This window comes from Choloepus didactylus, chromosome 8 (genome assembly GCF_015220235.1).
Source record: "Choloepus didactylus isolate mChoDid1 chromosome 8, mChoDid1.pri, whole genome shotgun sequence".
NCBI classification, from domain to species: domain Eukaryota; kingdom Metazoa; phylum Chordata; class Mammalia; order Pilosa; family Megalonychidae; genus Choloepus; species Choloepus didactylus.
Genome location: NC_051314.1, coordinates 100,396,893 through 100,416,398, shown reverse-complemented (window position 1 = coordinate 100,416,398; position 19,506 = coordinate 100,396,893). Strand labels below are relative to the sequence as shown.

The 19,506-nt window shown below is 34.6% G+C and overlaps 1 protein-coding gene across 1 annotated transcript in view; it reads left to right on the top strand.

The window, feature by feature from the left end:
• The window catches only part of FGD4 (FYVE, RhoGEF and PH domain containing 4), a 224,280-nt gene extending 209,579 nt beyond the window's left edge, over nt 1-14,701 (top strand). Inside the window, 3 exon segments of the mRNA XM_037846493.1 lie at nt 3,311-3,451; nt 7,985-8,125; nt 9,166-14,701. Of these exon segments, the coding sequence (XP_037702421.1) occupies nt 3,311-3,451; nt 7,985-8,125; nt 9,166-9,423 (540 nt within the window). The 3' untranslated portion in view covers nt 9,424-14,701.
• The last annotated feature ends 4,805 nt before the right edge of the window (nt 14,702-19,506 follow it).

The window sequence follows — 19,506 nt, the reverse complement described above, 5'->3', positions numbered from 1 at the left end:
TGTCTAGTTTTAAAGTTTTTCCCATATGTGTAGCCATTCTTTGTCATGGATCTGCCCTTCTGTCATGTATTAAGTTTTGAGATAAATGTATTGTTTCTGAACAATGTATAGGACACAGAATACAACTTCTATCATTCCCTTCCCAATTTACTTGCTTCTTTTGCCCAACGTTTTATGCTGTCTTTTGACCCTAAATATTGACAGAATTATCATTACTACTATTGTTATTATAGTTGCTTTTAATGTAGGTGATGATTTATGCCCCCATTTTTTTTTCCTCTGAAAATGTCTATTTTCTCCTCCTTGTGAAATAGTCTAGAATCAGTAATCCAGCAAAACTAACGGTTATTTTCTGTCAGCATTTTAAAGCTACTATTCCACTGCCTTTTGCATCCCTTATAACTGATGAGGTTCTGCAGCAGTCTAACATCCTTCCTTTGTAAGTGATCTGCTTTTCTCTTTGACTGCTTTTCATATCTTCTCTTTGTCAGGTGACTTGTACTTTACTACAATGTACCTACCTATAGCTTTGTTTTTTTTTAGCCTACTTAATGTATGTTGGGCTTCCTCTTCCTATGTTTTAGCAGTTTGGAAATTTTTTTCTTGTACTTCTTTGTCTCATTGAATATTGACTGTCTTCCACTTTCCCTATACTTTCCCTATGGGATTCAAGTCATATGTACATAAGACCTAATCCTCCCTTCATATTTTCTATCTCCATGTCTCTCTCTGCAGCATTCATTCAGCAATAGAACTTTATCTTCTATTTCATTCACTTATCCTAAGTTGTAACTTCACTATTTTATCCATTTGAGGTTTTAATTTCAATGATTATATTTTTGATTTCTGGAAGGTTTTTTTTTTCCCCTTCCAAATATGCGTGATCATTTTTGATAGTTTTGTTGTTTGCCATTCTTTTATATTTTCAAACATTTCACATGTAATCTTAAAATTTATATTAGATAATGCCAAATCTGAAGAATCCTTGAGGTCAAAATCAGTTGGTTGTTTCATTCATGTTATCTTTTTTTTCTAGGGGGCCTTGATGACTCCTCTCAATTTAATGTAAGCTAGCAAAGCATTAAAGTTACATTTGCTGTACTTTATATCCAAGATTTAGTTGTATTCCAGCAAAAGGATCTCTTAGTATCTATCTCGTCTGTCATACTGACAGAAGCAGGAATTGAAAACATGTTCAATACTGGTTGCATAATTCATTTTATAGCAGTTTCATAGTCTTTCTATGTCCTCAATTTGTATATTTTTATAAAATCTTACAACTCTTTCGGAGTTTAGTGTGTGTGTGTTTCTTTACTGCTTTACAAAGCAAATCCCCCCTGTTATTTATGAGATTTTCTTCAAATTCCATATCTAAAAGTATGTTTCTGGGACTGACAGTTAACTAATTAAGTACACTGGTGATGCTTAAAAGTAAGGATGTGCCATATAAACAAAATTTGATCATGGTTTGATCACTGAGTTGAGTTTCATGTGAAAAGAGTGAGAAGGAACAAAGCATGAAATGAAGCTGGAGAAATAGTTTACAAGGCCCTCCAAGACCTGCCCCTACAAGTTGAAGATTATAAACTTTCTCCTAAAAGCAATGAATAATTAGAGTAAGCATTGCAGAGTCATATTCTAATATATTATTTGTATGTTTAAGTGCAACAATTTTTATGGCTAGTTCTTCTAGAGTATTCTCACTTATACTGCAGAGTTACTCTTCCTGTTGTTGTCCTGACACTTAGTTTTGACCCAGTGAGGCAGTTTCATAATCAAATTGAATTGAGAGCAAACATCTTTTTTTCTCAGGGTAAGACTTTTTAAAATATATCACATTTGTTTGAAATATTTTCTGGTATTGACATACTTGAGGTAAACAAACAAAAATGTGTTTGTATGTGGATTATCAAAATACTATAAGATCTGAAAATAAATTAATATATTAGTTGATAGGATTTTGCAGATACAGACATTGTTGTAAGTTTTTAAATCCTAGAGTAATTTCATTTTAACTATGAAAAAAACACAGGACTTTTTTTTTAATCATGAATTTTACATGATTCTAAAACTGAGACTAAAAGATTGACTGATAATTGTGTTTCTTAAATACAGTATTACCTATAAATTGAGAAAAAAAAATGCTGCCAGAAATATGAAAATCATTTCTTAGACTAGCAGATTCTTAAACAATTTTTCCATAATAATTATAAAAAATACAATTCACTTAGAAATAATATGCATTTGCATTGTAGGCATTCATTCATTGAAATTCTATAAATGTTTACCATGTGTCTGGTGAGCAAAATATACAAGGATAATCTCTTATAGAGCAGCTTAGAGTTTAGTGAAGGAGACAAGTAATCACTCAAGTATACAATTAAAAACTGTAATCACTGCTATAAAAAAGGTACAAGGAGCTTCAGCAACACAGTGACAGGAGACATCCTCTAATCTGGAAATCAAAGGAACCTCCTTGGGGAAGTGAAATTTCAACCAACATGTGAAGGATGGGTGAGAGTTAACACACTGAAGGCAGAGATGAGGGGGAGGGAATATGGCACTTTTAGGGCCAGAAGAAGATAACAAAACGGAAAAGAGAGAGCAAGGGATTGAAGGTAAATTATGCAGGACTGTGATCACATGGCATTTTTGCTAAATGAGCATCTGGCTGCTTTTCAGAAAATATCTTTGAATGATACAAGAGTCCTGGAGGCCAGTAAGAATGCTGCCAGTCTTGAGGCTGTTATAGCAGTGCAAACTAGGACAATGATAACTTGGACTTCGATGGTTACAAGGAAGAAGTAGAAAAGTAGACAGACTGAAGAAATACTGAGGACGTAAAGTCAGCCGGATTTTGTAGTATTATGAATGTACTGGGTGAGGTGGAGGAGGTATCAGGGATGACTCCTAGGTTCCTGACGTGCCATGACTGGTGAGATGCCTCTGCCAATTCCTAGGGGGCATGAGGAGAGGGAGCAGGTTGGGGGCAATGGAGTGGGGAGGGTAAGGAGAGGGCTGAGGGCAGGAAAGATCATGAGTTCAGTTTGGGAGATTGTTGATGAAACATGCAGAGGTTATAAGAGAAATGATCTGGATGAGGATCACCTACATTTAGAGGCCAGGAAGAGAAGGCTGAGCTGAGCTGGCAGAGCCCATCACAATCCTGTTACAGCATTACTCCTCACATTTATGGGAATGTTCTTAATCTTATAAAAATCTGCCTTTTACATTTAACTTTCTCATTATTAACTATAAGTGAATATTACTTCAGATTAATCACTTTTCATTATCCTCTTTTTAATTTAAGGTGGTTTGTTGGAAGTGTTCTGATTATAAAGCTCAACTCGAGTACGATGGTGGTAAATTGAGCAAAGTTTGTAAAGACTGTTACCAGATAATAAGTGGATTCACAGACAGTGAAGAAAAGAAAAGGAAAGGAATTTTAGAGGTATGAGAAATATTAACTATCGGATTGCTCTTCTAAACTTTTAAACAAGGAACTTAGAATTCTCTGTTAAGTCTGAAGAATAAATAATGTATTTTATTATTTGTCTCTGAATTTCACAATTGGGGTAAAATGAGCTAAATTCATACCTTTGTTCTATGTTGTTGACTTCTGGGGTCCTACTTGGTTGTATAGAAAGGGGCTATGTTAAAGCAACATACATTTGATAATGGAAAATAGGGATTTTATGAAGCGAACTGCAGCCAAACATTAGAGTATTAATTTTCTAATACCCCAAATCTTGTAGTGTATTTTCTCTGTAGGGACACTTTTCTCCTACATTTCATCATAGTGACTTTCAAAACCACTATATGAACTTTTTCAGATTTAGATTAAAGAATTAATACCTAAAAACCTCTTTCACCTTATTGCATTAAGAGCATCATCTAATATAACAGTGACAGTAACCTGATAACTGCATTGAAGTATTATTGAAGTGTCTCCCAAGTGAATTTGACTCATGTTGTAGTATAAATTCAAACCCTCCAGCTTGGGGATATAATGCATCCTGTATCTGAAATAAGAGTCACACCCAGAATATTAACCATATAAGGGTTAAATTATATAATCATGTTTATTGGCAGTAAGTTCAAAGACAGCCTAGAAAGTCTGGAGAGAATAGGCTTACATGAACAAAATTCTGGGTATCTACAGTCATAGACACGCTTGGTTTATTAACAATTTCTAAATAGTCAATGTGTGTTTATTGAGCACCTATATTGTAGATACTTACAAAGGTCATTCTATTAACTGAAAAAGGATCATAAACTTCAAAGTCCACTTGAGATTACAGTATAGACCCACAAGCTTTAAGCCTAACTGAATTCTTCTAGGGACTTGACGTTACTTGCATGGCAGATAAAAGTGAGGCTTTTGTGGGCAGGGAGAGTGAAACACAGCCTCATGATTCAACAGCAGCAACTAATGATACTGGCACAATATAATATGTTAGAGAGCATGTTTTAAGTGTGTTGGGCTGTATTTATGAAATGAAAATATCTAGTTTTTAGAAAAACTTATACTTGAAAAAAAATTACATTCAAATACTTATTAGTTTAAATATACCATATTTACTAAATATAGTATTTAACCAAATATATATAGTATGAAGTCCATATGTAGAAAATAGGTGTATGTGTATGTATGCACACACAGATAGATGCATGGGAAACTTACTCTATACCAGTGAATACGTTAGGTGCCATGGGCCAGCAAATGTTTTCTGTAAAAGGCCACAAAGGGAATATTTTAGACTTTGCATGCCAAAGGCAAAATTGAGGATTTTACCTAAGTGCTATATAACAAGAAAACAAATTTCTCCAAATTTTCATTGATGAAATTAAAAATATAATAATTTAGCATAATATTTGGTAATATGGATCTAATGAGAATAAAATTCGGGGGGGTAGGGGACAACATTTCACTTAGAGTTCAAAGTTAGAGTTCTCTATCATCAACTTGTTTGCAAATTTGTATCTGTAAACACTATTCTTAGCCCATGGGCCATACAAAAACAGATGGTAGGTTGGAGCTGGCCGGCAGGCCATAAATGTGGACCAATGCTCCTTAAACTATCTGTAATTTTTATTTCTAGTCTATCACACAGCAATATTTTTGTAAAATACAAAATCATGCACTTGGGTATCATCACAAAGTCAAAAGCAGTAAGTTTCTAAATGCTTCCATTTCCTTTCTGTGATTATCTCATCTTGAACCAGTAACTAAACAGTTTGCAAACCAGCACCATTTCATAGAAAACTGAGTAACACTACCGTAAGGACTTCAGAGACAGAAAATGAAAGCAAACCAGTTACTCTCCATAATGTGTGTAGTAAAAACCATCATTTATATGTGAAGAAGAAAAGCAGAAAACTGTAATTGGCTTTCAAAAAGCCAATTATTGCAACTAATTCTTTGTGTAAGGCCATCATTTCCCTGATACAAAAGCCTGATAAAGACATCACAAGAAAAGACCAATTACAGACCAATTTCCTTTTTTGAATATCGATGCAAATAAATAGCCTCAATACAATACTAGCAAAGCAAATCCAACAGTACATTAAAAGGATGATACTCCATGATCAAGTGGGATTTATCCCAGCACCTTTTCTTGATAAAAACTCTCATAAAATTAGGAATGGAAGGGAACTTTATCAACATGATAAAGGCATTTTATGAAAACCCACAGCTAACATTATACTCAATGGTGAAAGACTGAAAGCTTCCCCCTAAGATTAGGATGTAATTTTCACCACAGCTATTCAATATTGTAGTAGAAGTTTTAATCAGAGCAATTAGACAAGAAAAAGCAATCAAAAGTAGTAAAACTTTCCTTATTTCCAGATGACATGATCCTGTATATAGACAATCCTGGGAAAAAAACCCACAAAACTCCTAGAGCCAATAAACGAATTCAGCAAAGTGGCAGGTAATAAGACCAACACACAAATCAGTTGTGTTCCTATACACTAGAATGGACAATCCAAAGAGGGAATCAAGAAAACTATTTACAACAGCATCTAAAAGAATAAAATACCCAGAAATAAATTTAACCAAGGACATAAAAGTCTTGTACATGGAAAAAATAAGAAAACATTGCTCAAAGAAATTAAAGTAGGCCTAAATAAATGGAAGATATACTATGCTAATGGATTGGGAGAGTTAATATCAAGATGTCAATATTATCCAAAGCAATCTACAGATTCAATAAAATTCCCATCAAAATTTCAGCAGCCTTTTTACAGAAATGGAAAAACCAATCCTCAAGTTCATATGAAACTGCAAAGGACAAATAGCCAAAACAATTTTGAAAAAGAACAAAGTTGAAGGACTCACACATCCAATTTCACATTGTACAACAAAGCTCCAGTCATCACAATGGTGTGGTTGTCTATTACAGGCAGACAAATAAACCAATGGAACTGAATTGCAAATCCAGAAATAGACCTACATATCTATGGTCAGTTGATTTTTGACAAGGGTGCCAAGTCCATTCAATGAGGAAAGAATAGTCTGTTCAACAAAATGGTGTTGGGAAGATTAAAATTGCATATCCACAGTATATACAAAAATGAATTCAAATTGGATCAAAGACCTAAAAATAAGAGCTAAAATAGAAAACTCTTAGAAGATAACATAGGGGCAAATCTTCAATGACCCAGGATTCAGCAGTGAATTCTTTGTTATGACACTGAAAGCACAAGCAAACAGATACTTGTACACCAATGATTATAGCAGCATTATTCACAAAGCCAAAAGGTAGAAGTGACTCAAGTGTCCATCAACAAATAAATAAAATGTGGTACATACACACAAAGGAATATTATTAGGACATAAAAAGAACGAAGTTATGAGATGCTGCAACATGGAAGAAACTTGAATACATTATGCTCAGTGAAATAAGCAAGGCACTTAAAGACAAAAATTGTATAATATCACATATAGGAGATGACTGGAAATAGTAACTTTGCAGAGACAGTATATTAGAGGTTACATGGAGAAGGAAAGGGGGATAAGTGGGAGCATTCATTTGGAATTTTTTTTTAATAATTAAAAAAAAAAAGCATTGAAAATGCAACCTACAGAGTTCAGTGCTCTGCCTCCACCACCAAGAAACAGAGCAGAGTGAGGGAAGGGTAAGGAATGACCCTGAGGATGACTGGACCCAGGAGCTCAAATTCTAAGTTGGACCATCATTAGGCAGCACCATGACTTTGAGAAAGACATCAGTAAACATGGCTTAGCCAGCATCAACCCAGCATTCTTGCTATCCAATCACTTTACTTCCAATATGACAGAAGCCACAAACACATAGGTCATTGTGCTTCAAAACTGCTCCATTATTATTTGTATTTAACTAAAAACACGAGGCTTTTTCCTATGTAGTAAGCAGTTTTAATGTTGCTACAGGATTGCTTATTTTTCCAGGGAACTAGGGGAAAAAAAAAAAAACTTATCTGAGGCACTATGACAGAATTGCTATTCAGTTTGTGTCGTTTTGCTATTACATCCTTATGTAGTTGGAGCCAGTATAGCATTGAGATTAAAAGTTCAGACTCTGGATCAGACTGCCTGTGTTCAGATCTTCACATGCCAATTACTAAATGTGTGATCTTGGGAAAGTCTTTAAACTTTGAGCATCAGATTTAATGCAAGTAGTAGCTTCTCAGTGCTGACATGAAGATGAATAATAAAATATGTGGCAAGCTAAGAGAAGTGCCTACTTAGTAAACAGTCAATAAGTGTTAACTGGGTTTAAATTCAAGGTCTAATTAATATAAACAGTTAATGTTGGCTTAAGTGTTTCCAATGCTAGTGATAGATCTTGATGAATGTTTAATCATTACAGTGAAACTTGCTTGGATAATTCAAGATTTTAAACATACACAATATAGTTTATGAATGTTTCCTCAAATTGAATCCCTTCTCTATATGATTTGTGTTCATTCTCTCCCACTCTCCATTACAATTTTCTAGACTGAATCAGCAGAGGTATCTGGAAACAGTGTGGTGTGCAGCTTTCTTCAGTATATGGAGAAGTCAAAACCTTGGCAGAAAGCTTGGTGTGTGATCCCCAAGCAAGACCCTCTTGTGCTGTACATGTATGGTGCTCCACAGGTATCTAAACCCCACCTGCCTGAAGTAACAGGGCATCAAGGACAGAGGCAGGCCAGTCGGCAGTGAACTCAGAATCCTTCAGTGGCTCTTCCTTAGAGCAAGAGAGCTCAGAAAGTTTCACTGTTTCACTCAAGTTGAAAAATAATGAATAACTAAAATTTAAGATTAATTAAGCTGATTGATTCTTTTGATCATGAGTATTTTTCTTCACCCTATGGATTATTTGTCCCCTTTCTTCTTTCATTCTTATTTAGTGGGTTTGAGAAAAGGGGAGTTGAAATAGAATAGAACCTGAGGAGAAGAGGGAGAGGCAGAGAGAGAATGCAAGAGGGAGAAGTGAGTCTTTTAAGTGATAGGACACAGTATTAAGAAAAGACTGTCTTTTTGCTGAATGGATGGATACCTGAAAGAGAGGTAGTATGGATTGTGTTGAACTTCAAAAATAAACCATACTTGAAACAATTATGCATTCAACCTGTAAATTTAAGTGTTAATATACCTGTTATATTTTATCCTACATTAAAGGCTAGTAAAATTTTATTTTTGATACAGACTAAAAATGTCCGGGTACATATTTTATTCTACTTCATTGATTTTTTTATAACTTTTTCCCTATCCATAAATAGATGAATGAATGAATGAGTCACCAAATCAAACTGACTTTGATAATGAAATCACTAACATTTGCTGGTTTTATACAATTGGGTAACTGTTGTTTTCTTCCCTTTTTCAATGAATGGAAAGCTGAATGGGCTTTCAGTGGGCTCCTTCACTGAGAGGAGGTGTAGTTTCAATGAGTCCTACCTGATTTGGGTGTCAGCTCTCATTCCTTAATTCATTAAGTCATCGTCATCAGTGGTCTCATCTGTGTAGGCATTGTGCTAAGCTCTGGGCTCACAGTCTCTGCCCAGAGGCAGCTCAATATGAAAGTCTATGTCAGCCAGTGGGAGGAAAAGATGTTTTGAAGAATCCAACCACAAAGGACCTCATACAGCAAGCTCATACACCTCACATTTGTATGTATGACGTTTTTTCCTTAGGATGTCAGAGCCCAGGCCACCATTCCACTTCTCGGCTATTTGGTAGATGAGATGCCAAGGAGTGCTGACCTGCCACACAGTTTCAAACTGACCCAGTCCAAGTCTGTGCACAGCTTTGCTGCAGACAGTGAGGAACTGAAACAGAAGTGGCTGAAAATCATCCTGTTAGCTGTCACAGGTGAGACTCCAGATGTTCCACATGAGCATCCAGCCCCCTTGGAGGATCATCCTGAACTTAAGAAAAAATCAGAATGCTGAACTCCAGGATCAACCACTATGTAGGGTCTTAAAATTTACAGCTCAAGACATTCCCAGCTCTCCTTATTCATTTCTTAGCACTTTATATTTAAAAATATAGGCTCATAAGTACATCTTTTGGAGACTATTTTTCCTATATTTATGTACTTTTAGTGCAACTGATGTGCAGGGCCATTCCACCGATAAAGTTATAAGATAATGTGAAATATGGAGCATTTTATGAGCTATTCCTTGAATATGTAGTTTCATCTTGAAGAAAATGGTATCAATTGACTCCATCACTATCAGGTTAGAATGGGCCACTTTCATTTAAGGAAAAAATAGATTCTTTAATATCTTTTCGTTGCGTGTAGGACTTGTGACTGAATGATATACCTCCATGTTGCCAAAATAGATCCATGGTTAAAAAAAAAAAAATACAGTGACAGCTTAGGTTACTGTATTAGCTTATTTAATTTAGTTTATCAAACCCAAGCTGTGTAAATAATGTATGTACTTTCAAAACAAAACAAAAAAAGACAAATTGTGTTCAGGCTTTCAACTTCAGATAATACTTGTTTTGTAGAAATACTCATAAGAATAAAATACCTTAAGTGTAGCAAATTTATATGTATATAGTATTAAATATAAATTATATATTATACATGCTTTTCTCATCAGCTTTAGTTCATATGTCTCTAATTTATTTTTTACATATAAAGCATGTTTTTTCTTGAACATGAGCAGTGTTCTAAACTTCAGAAATGTTTTTGGTGACTAAAGTATAACTGATTGACATCTAAGGGTATTGATATTTTTATAATATTAAGAAAAAGCAGTAATTTCTGTGGCATGGGATTATATTAGTGAATTCCAACAGTATTTTTAAAGTACTATTTTTTTTTTTTTGTTTTGTGCCTATTTAAAAACAGTGCCTCTCTTTGAAGGTGCTAATAATATATAATTAAATATATGATGGTGATTCAGTAAATAATGCTTCAGTCTTGATTATTCTGAAACAGTGCATTTTGTTCACTGCAACTGTCATGTTCACAAAGGTTAATTTACTTTTTACAACCCTATAATTGTTGTGGCAGTTAATATCAGCATGCACAAAAATTTTCACCAAGATCTAAATGGTATAGGACACCTGACCTTAACAAACACTGAACTGGTACATATGAAATCTACTTATATTGTAATGTTTTTCTATTCCATAAGACTGTCAAGCATGGTTAAATGAGGACTATATATAATGAACACTTAAGATAACTATGTGGCCTATTCTTTTATAAGATATGAAACAGAACTCATGTGTGATAGTCTGTGTTTTGGGGGGGAGGGGCGATAGTAAAGGAAGTTTATGCTTAAATCTATAAACCACTTTACCAAGAGAAGAGAGGGAAAACATACACAATATTCAGAAATATTTTGATGTCGGGAGGTACAAGATGACTGAAGAGGATCTGAGAAATTTTTCCCTTTATCTCTGGGGAATTTTAATAGACAAAATATTCCTTTTCTGCATGGCTGCTCTTCTTTATATTGTACTTGTGATTAAAATCTCACATTAAGTTGACTGCTTAACATACTCTTTTTCTCAAATTTTTTCCTTCAGCCTGTCATGCCACAGACATTATCACTTTTTAATGCATCAGTCTACTAGAAACCCACAAGAATGACCCCACTGTCCTTGACCTTTGAGAATTATACCTTAAAGGTAGAATAGTTTTACTCAGCATTTGAGACTGCCACACATTTATTCGGGCACTGTTGCTTTAAGAAATATTGTCAATATTGCCTATTTTTTTTTTCCACATAAAAGGAGCAAGTGAACCAATTATGACTGACATGGTTAGGTTCCCTTCCTCCCTAAAAGGAATACCAGCCATTATCATTAACATTAAACCAAATACTCGGAACCAAAAAGAGATAAAGATAGCTTCTTAGGCCCTATTAAATCAGGGACAGACTAAAAAGGAATTTTACATTGCTTCTCTTTTCTAGGTACCAATATTGGGTGTGTGTGTGTGTACAAGTGTGTTGGGAGTGGTAATCAAGAAGGTTAAATTATAGCTATAGTACTAGGGCTTTCTTAATCTCAAGAAAAGAAAAGCAATAAAAATGTGGAATGATTATCAGGGGAAGATTTTTGTTGTTGTTGCAAATGTGAATAGACTAGTGGAAATGTAAAAGCCAATTAGAAGAATTCGGGGAAGATTATTTTTGAAAAATATTATGAACAGCAAAGAAGATAACACTTTCCTTACCAGTAAGTTCTTCTCCTAGAAGTGACATGGACACACTCAAATTTGGCTCAATAAATATTGAAAGCATACTTATGTAAAGAGCTCATCATACTCTAACATTTATTAGTTTTTTTTTTATTTTAGAAACATCACTGCTAGAAGAGAATTTTAGTTATCGTTCGCTTTCTATCCCACAGTCTTCAACCAAGCACAAAGAGAAGCAGTGAAGTAGCCTTCTCTGTATCTCTCTCACTAAAGAATCACTCATACTTTTACTGGGAGAAAGGCAAAGGAATCGTCTTAGTCATTTATTAACACTTACCCCAGCGACCTCAAAGTGTGATTGGTTACAGGAATAATCTGTCTTTTGCTTTGAGACACCTGAGTAGTCATGACAAATTGAATATTTAAAAAAAAAAAAAGTTCCTTTCCTATTAAAATCAAGTTTTCAAAGGGGTTTTAATTATTTTTTTTTCTAATTTGGTGCTTTCCAAGTCATCTTTAATGGTGCCCTTCCTCCAAACTTCAAAACATTGATTTGCTATTTGTTACAAAATGTTGCAATTTTTTAACCTGAAATTTTACTTTTGTTGAAAGTCTACCACTTGGGGTGTTAAGTATGAAAGTAATAAAGTACAGACTTTATCTCCAGGTTTTAAGTGGGGCTTAATAATGAAACATGTCACCAGCCACTTTCATAACAATGGTATCTCCAATGCCGTCATGTATGCAAGCAATAAAACTCTTCAGGGTATACTTTTTATAGTGAAAATTTAATATAAAGGCCCCTACCCAAAAAAGAATATAAAGAATTAACTTCCTAGAAGTAATACTATAATTCAAATTGCTGAGTATAGGGAAAGTGGGAGGACGGACATTATTCCTCAGATTCAAACAACAATCAAAAGCGTTTTTATTTTTGCAAGAGGAATGAATGGTGAAACAAAGCACATCTGCACTACTATATGAAACTATATTTCATTCTCCATGAAGGTGAATTCAACATAAAGGTTCACTGGGTGACCTATTCCAATTGTTTAAAAATATCTCAATCTGAAAAAAAATTACTGAACTTGAACAAGAACTAATCCTTTAACTGTACATTCTTCTTATAAGTGATACACATTTGGATTTTTAAAAAGAACACTGTACTAGTCATAAATGTATAAAGAAAACTACAAACTTCATGGTACTGTAGGATTGTTCAAGAATCACCGATGCCTTCTAAAAACCTTTTCAAAAATATGTTGCAAGTTCACAATTCTGTTTCACTTTTTCTTATCTCTACACTGTGGAAACAGGGTGTTTTTTTCCCTTCAAACTTTAAATCTCATTTTTTCTTATATTCAAAGCCTTAAGTTCTTATTCTGAGCATATTATCTGTGGTAACTCTCTAATGATGACCTTTCTGAACTGGAGAGATCTTGGGAAACTTCTAGGGAACAAAGTTCTTATTTTTATGCAGTCATCCTTGCCATGATGAATTCAAGATTAATTAAAATTTCTTACATCACCTAATGTTCATGTCATGTTAGCAGGTCTAAGATTAAGCACATGGTATTTAACAATTAAAATTATTTTGAAAGGCAAGAATGTCTTAATGTTTTCATTATTAAATTCTGCATTTTTCAGGAATGTATTAATAAAGGAAGGCCAGTGTAGTTAAACAGTTCCTATTTTTGGGACTGTATTGACATCTCTAACTCATGGTTATCCTATTTTAATAGACTCAAACTGCTTTTTATTTTCATACTACTAACTACTATAGATTCTCCAGACTTAGAAAATATGAGTGTGATGTCTATGGACCACTAGGGTAGATCTGCTTTAAAAACCTTTCCTGTGAATTTACATATGTATGTATATATGTAAAAAGTTAATTTTCACAGAAATGAATTTTTATAGAAACTTCTCTTTTTAACTAAATTTAACAAAGTATTGACATGGATTTTTATGTATTATTCATCTTTATACGTGCCCCTTAATCATAAAGTCATGAGAAGATAATCTGCCTTCTTTACAGATATGGTAGAGAGGAATAAGGTTACAAACTGAAACAAGCAAGAATCAACAGAGAGGTAGACAGAAGGAGATTGCTGGTCTCCAGATCAGAGCAATGTATGTTAATAAAAAGATATTTAAACTGCAGAAGGGATTTAAAACTATATAATATAAATCCATGTAACTGCATGCTGATGGGATCCACTGTGCCCAGGCCTTTGACCTTGGCCTCTAATTTATACCCTGGTTGTCTTGTTATACTTTTTATTTTTCTGCCTTTGGACTTTAAAAAAATAATTTCATTCTCTTGGGCCATTTCCTGTGCTGTTTCCTGAGGGGGTAAACTCTCTCTAAAGTCAATCATGTTTTTCTCATTTCTGAACTGAGCATTTGGCAGAATGTGGTGTCTTTTCTGTTTTGAGATTAAATAGCACATGACTCCTATGAGACAAGTGTTCACTCTTTGTTGGTCACTGAAAGTTACATGATAGTAATTTATTGTGGTAGATTTAGTGATTAATTGAGAAATCTCATTATAGCATATTTTAATAAGTGAATACCAAATACATAGACTGCATAGGGTTTGGGAAGAAACAATAGTCTGTTGGAACCATTATCATAATAGAATTGTATTATGTATTACACAGTATATGGATATTGGAATGTATCACTTGGGGGCATCCCTCTTCATTAGCAAAACAATCATGTCTGTATATAAAACTTCTACCAATTAGCATTTTTGTGAGTGACAGTGGACTGATATTTTTGAATAGGTGTCATCTGGATTTTTCTTTTGAATTGTTGACTGATCAGTTTGAATAGGTATGTTATCTGAATTTTACAGTTGACCCAAATGTGAAGTTATACATGTAAAGTAATTCTTTTCTAGCTGTATGAATGTAAAATACTTGCAGATAGTGTATATATTGTGTAACATATGTATATTTGGTCATAAAGCAAAGAATTGGAAACATTGTAATATTAAGCACTTTAATTCCAATTAAATATTAAACATTTGTATTTTGTAAATAAACACATCCTTAAATCAATTCTAAAGGCTTGGATGTTATTTCAGCTAGGGTTATAAATGTTCAGTTCACAATGCTTTTGGTTGTTTGGTCAGAAAAATTTATATCAGTAAGGTACTGATACCCCTTCACACGTCCATCCACCCCCAAAACAAAAACAACAAAACGAAAGAAAACCTGAGAGTCATTCAAGAATAAAGCTTGTGGAAGAAGCTAAATTTCCTCAAGTAAGCAGACTGTAGCTTCTACCTAGATTCTCATGAACCAAAAAAAAAAACAGTGTTTCTCTGTATTCTGTGGAACGATTCCTTTACTTCAGAGCTTATGGTATTTGTCAACATTCTTGTGTCTTATATAATGAAACAAACATGAAAATAGAAGTCAAAGAAATTGGGTTTGAGTCTTAGCCCTGCTATTACCAATTATGTGACCTTGGATAATTTACTTGAATCTCAAATTCCTATGGTCATTCAAATAATGAAAAAAGCACTTTATGAATCATACAAATAGTATTTCATGGCATGTTTCATTGGGCTCCTTGGGTTTCATACGGTTACTTTATTGGCTATTGATTATAAAAAAAAAAAAAAACACTTACCCCAAAGGAAACTATAAGTCACTTAGAATATGATTTCATAGGTAAAAATATTTCCAGAGATAATCCTTTTTAAGAGGTTTTTTTTCCCAGGTCTTAAAAAACTAATTAGCAATTTCTGAAGATTGGCATCATCTGAACAATTCCTTAAAATAAATGTTGCTTTTGGCTCATCAATAGGATTTATTTGGGTCCACCTTAGACGAAAGTGGAAATGTGGAGAGGACCAAAGTGGCACAGTTCAAGGTTTTGCAAACTAGTGTGCAGGCCAATCTGGAGATCTTGCTATAAGGCAGATTCTGAGTTAGCAGGTTTATGTGTTGATGTACTTTTAACAAGGTCCCAGGTGGTGCTGCTACTCAAACCATCCTTGGAGTAACAAGCTTATAGTAGGAAGAACTTTCAGTCTTAAGACACCAGGCTAGAAATCCCTGGCTCTGCCACTTACTGTTCATGACCTAGGCACAAACTTTCCTTTAAAAACTTGTGAGACTTAAATGAGACAATATTATATTGCCAGTGCTTGGTTGGTCCATATGAAACATTTAGTACATAAATGTTAATCAATAGAGATCTTTTTGACCTAAAAGTTTGCATCCCTGACTGCACATTAGAATCACCTGGGAAGTCGTTAAACTGAATGATGCTGTGGTCACACCCTCAGAAGTTCTTTGTCATTAGCAGTTCCAGAAATTCCTTAGGTGGTTCTGATGGGAAGCCTCATTGGAGACACATGGATTTAATGTTTACTCATTCCTCTGACCTGTGCTATGTATGCTCTATGCATGCATTCTCTCATAAGCCTCACAAAAGCACTGAGATTTTCAGGTGAGGAAACCGGTTCAGAGAGGGTAAGCAATTTGTTATTAAACTCATCATGAAACTCATCATGTCCTCTCTTCCTCCCTTACCCAGCTTAAATTCCGTGTTCAATCACTAATCACTACCTTTCAGCCTCTCAATTCCCTTGCCAATCTCTAACTTTGTTGTATTTGGTTCATTCAATTTGGTCTTCTTCATGACTGCACCCATGCAGCTGAACAATTCAAACGTCTCCACTGATTGGTCTCACTTTAAATTTATTAGTAGATCACTATTTTACACATCCTTTCTCCTCAAACCTCCAAAACCTCCCTCCCAATCCTTCATCCCAATTGATGACCTTGCTTCCTACTTTACTGAGATGATTTGTGCAATTGGCATAGATTTCCAAGTCTTATCCAACCACATCTATCCAACTACAGCTCTTGAGTCCATATACTCTTCTTGCCTATTCATGTTCCTATATAAATCAGATCCCTCCACTTGTGCACCATATCCATCCCCTTTCACCTTCTCAAGGCTTTGCTCCAGCCATTCCCTCTCGCATTCATTCTCGTGCTTGCTCGTGCATGTGCTCTCTCTTTCCCTTTCTCCCTCTTTCTCCCACACAGTTACCTGTTTTCCCTCCTTATTGGAGCTTACCTATCTGCAAGCACACCTGCCATGACTTTCCCAATTTAAACCTCTATTTTACTTCTCCTACCACTACCACCCTCTTACCTTCCTCTTTGTGGCAATACTCCTTGAGTTTTCTATATTTGCTGTTTTCGTTTCCCATCTTCCCATTCCTTCCTGGATTTTCACCAGTTGGGCTTTGCCTCCACTGTTTCAGTGAAACTGCACTAATCAAGGTTACCAAAGACTTCCATGTTGTTAAATTCAGTAGTGACTTCTCAGCTGTTCTAGTCTTACTTGACCTGTTACTGGCATTTGACATACTTGATCATGCCTTCTTCCTTAATTTACTTTCTTCACTTGACTTGTAGGGCTCTCAACTGTTAGTTTCCTTCCTATTCATCTGGCCATGCTCTCTCAGACTCCTGTGCTGTTTTCTCCACTTCCTCTCAGCCTCTTAAGTTAGGGACATCCCATAGCTAGATATGTCCTTGGATCTCTTCAGTATCCACTCATTCCACTGTTGATTACATAGTCTCATGCTGTCAACTTCCCCACCCTCATTTATATCTCTAATTTATTGTCCATAATTATGTCTTATTCCTCTGTGTCCAAACTCATTTATCTAATTACCTATCTCCACTTGGGTATCTAACAGCCATTTTGAATTTAACATATCAAAAACTGAACACATCTTCCTTACCCATAAAACCTACTTCACAACAAATGCTGGGCCATCAAACAAGCCTCAATAAATTTAAAAAGATAGAAATTATCCAAAGCACATTCTGTGGTCACAATGGAAAACAATTAGAATTCAATAACCATGAAAGATTTAGAACAGTCACAAATATCTGGAGGTTAAACAACACACTACTAAACAATCAGTGCATTAAAGAAGAAATAGCAAGAGAAATTGCTAGCGATGAATCAAAATGAGAATACAACATCAAAACTTATGGGATGCAAAGGTGGTATTGAGGGGAAAATTTATAGCTCTAAATGCATACATTAAAAAGGAAGAAAGAGCTAAAATCAAAGAACTAATGGAACAACTGAAGAAGTTAGAAAATGAACAGCAAACAAACCCTAAACCAAGTAGAAGAAAAGAAATAACAAGGATTAAAACAGAAATAAATGACATAGAGAACAAAAAAACAGTAGAATAAAAACAAAAGTTGGTTCTTTGAGAAGATCAAAATTGAGAAGCCCTTAGCTAGACTTACAAAATCAAAAAGAAAGAAGACCCAAATAAAATCAGAAATAAGAGGAGGGTCATTACTGAGGATTCTGAAGAAATTTTTAAAAATCATAAGAGGATACTACAAACAACTGCATGCCAACAAACTAGATAATGTAGAGGAAATGGACAATTTCCTGGAAAAACATGAACAACCTAGACTGACCAGAGAAATAGAAGACCTCAACAAACCAATCATAAGCAAAGAGATCCAATCAGTCATCAGAAAGCTTCTCACATTTAAATGCCCAGGACCAGACAGCTTCACAGGGGAATTCTACCAAACTTTCCAAAAAGAACTCACACCAATCTTACTGAAACTTTCAAAACACTGAAGAAAATGGAACAGTACCTAACTCATTTTATGCAGCTAACATCACTCTAATAGCAAAACCATGTAAAGATGCTACAAGAAAGGAAAACTACAGGCCAATCTCCCTAATGAATATAGATGCAACAATTCTCAAAAAAATACTTGTAAATTGAATCCAAAGACATTAAAAAAAGTCATACACCATGACCAAGGGGGGTTCATTACAGGCATGCAAGGATAGTTCAACATAAGAAATATCAACGTAATACAACACATTAACAAATCAAAGGAAAAAAATCAAATGATCCTCTAAATAGATGCTGAAAAAGCATTTGACAAAATCAAGCATCCTTTTTTTTTTATAAAAACACTTCAAAAGGTAGTAATTGAAGGAAATCTCCTCAATATGATAAAGGGTATATATGAAAAACCCACAGCCAGCATAGTACTCAATGGCAAGAGACTGAAACCCTTCCCTCTAAGATCAGGAATGAGACAAGGATGCCGGCTGTCACCACTGTTATTAAACATTGTACTAGAAGTGCTAGCCAGAGCAATCCAGCAAGACAAAGAAATAAAAGGCATCTAAATTGGAAAGGAAGAAGTAAAACTGTCATTTTTTTGCAGATGATATGATCTTATCTGGAAAACCTTGAGAAATCAATGACAGCTATTTGAGATAATAAGCAAATTTAGCAAAGTAGTGGGATACAAGATTAATGCACATAAATTAGCAATGTTCTTATATACTAGAAATGAACTAACTGAAGAGACACTCAAGAAAAAAAGATACCATTCTCAATAACAACTAAAAAAATCAAGTGCCTAGGAATAAACTTAACCAAGGATGGAAAAGATCTATACATAGAAAACTACATAACTTTACTAAAAGAAATAGAAGGGGGACCTAAAAAGATGAAAAAATATTCTGTGTTCATGGATAGGAAGGATAAGTGTCATTAAGATATCAATTCTACCAAAACTTATCTACAGATTCAATGCAATTCCTATCAAAACTCCAACAACCTACTTTGCAGACTTGAAAAAGCTAGTTATCAAATTTATTTGGAAGGGAAAGATGTCTCAAATTGCTAAACACACTCTAAAAAAGAAAGATGAAGTGGGAGACTTACACTCTCTGACTTTGAAGTTTATTATAAAGCCACAGTAGTCAAAACAGCATGGTACTGGCAGAAAGATAGACATATTGACCAATGGAATCAGATCGAGAATTTGGAGAT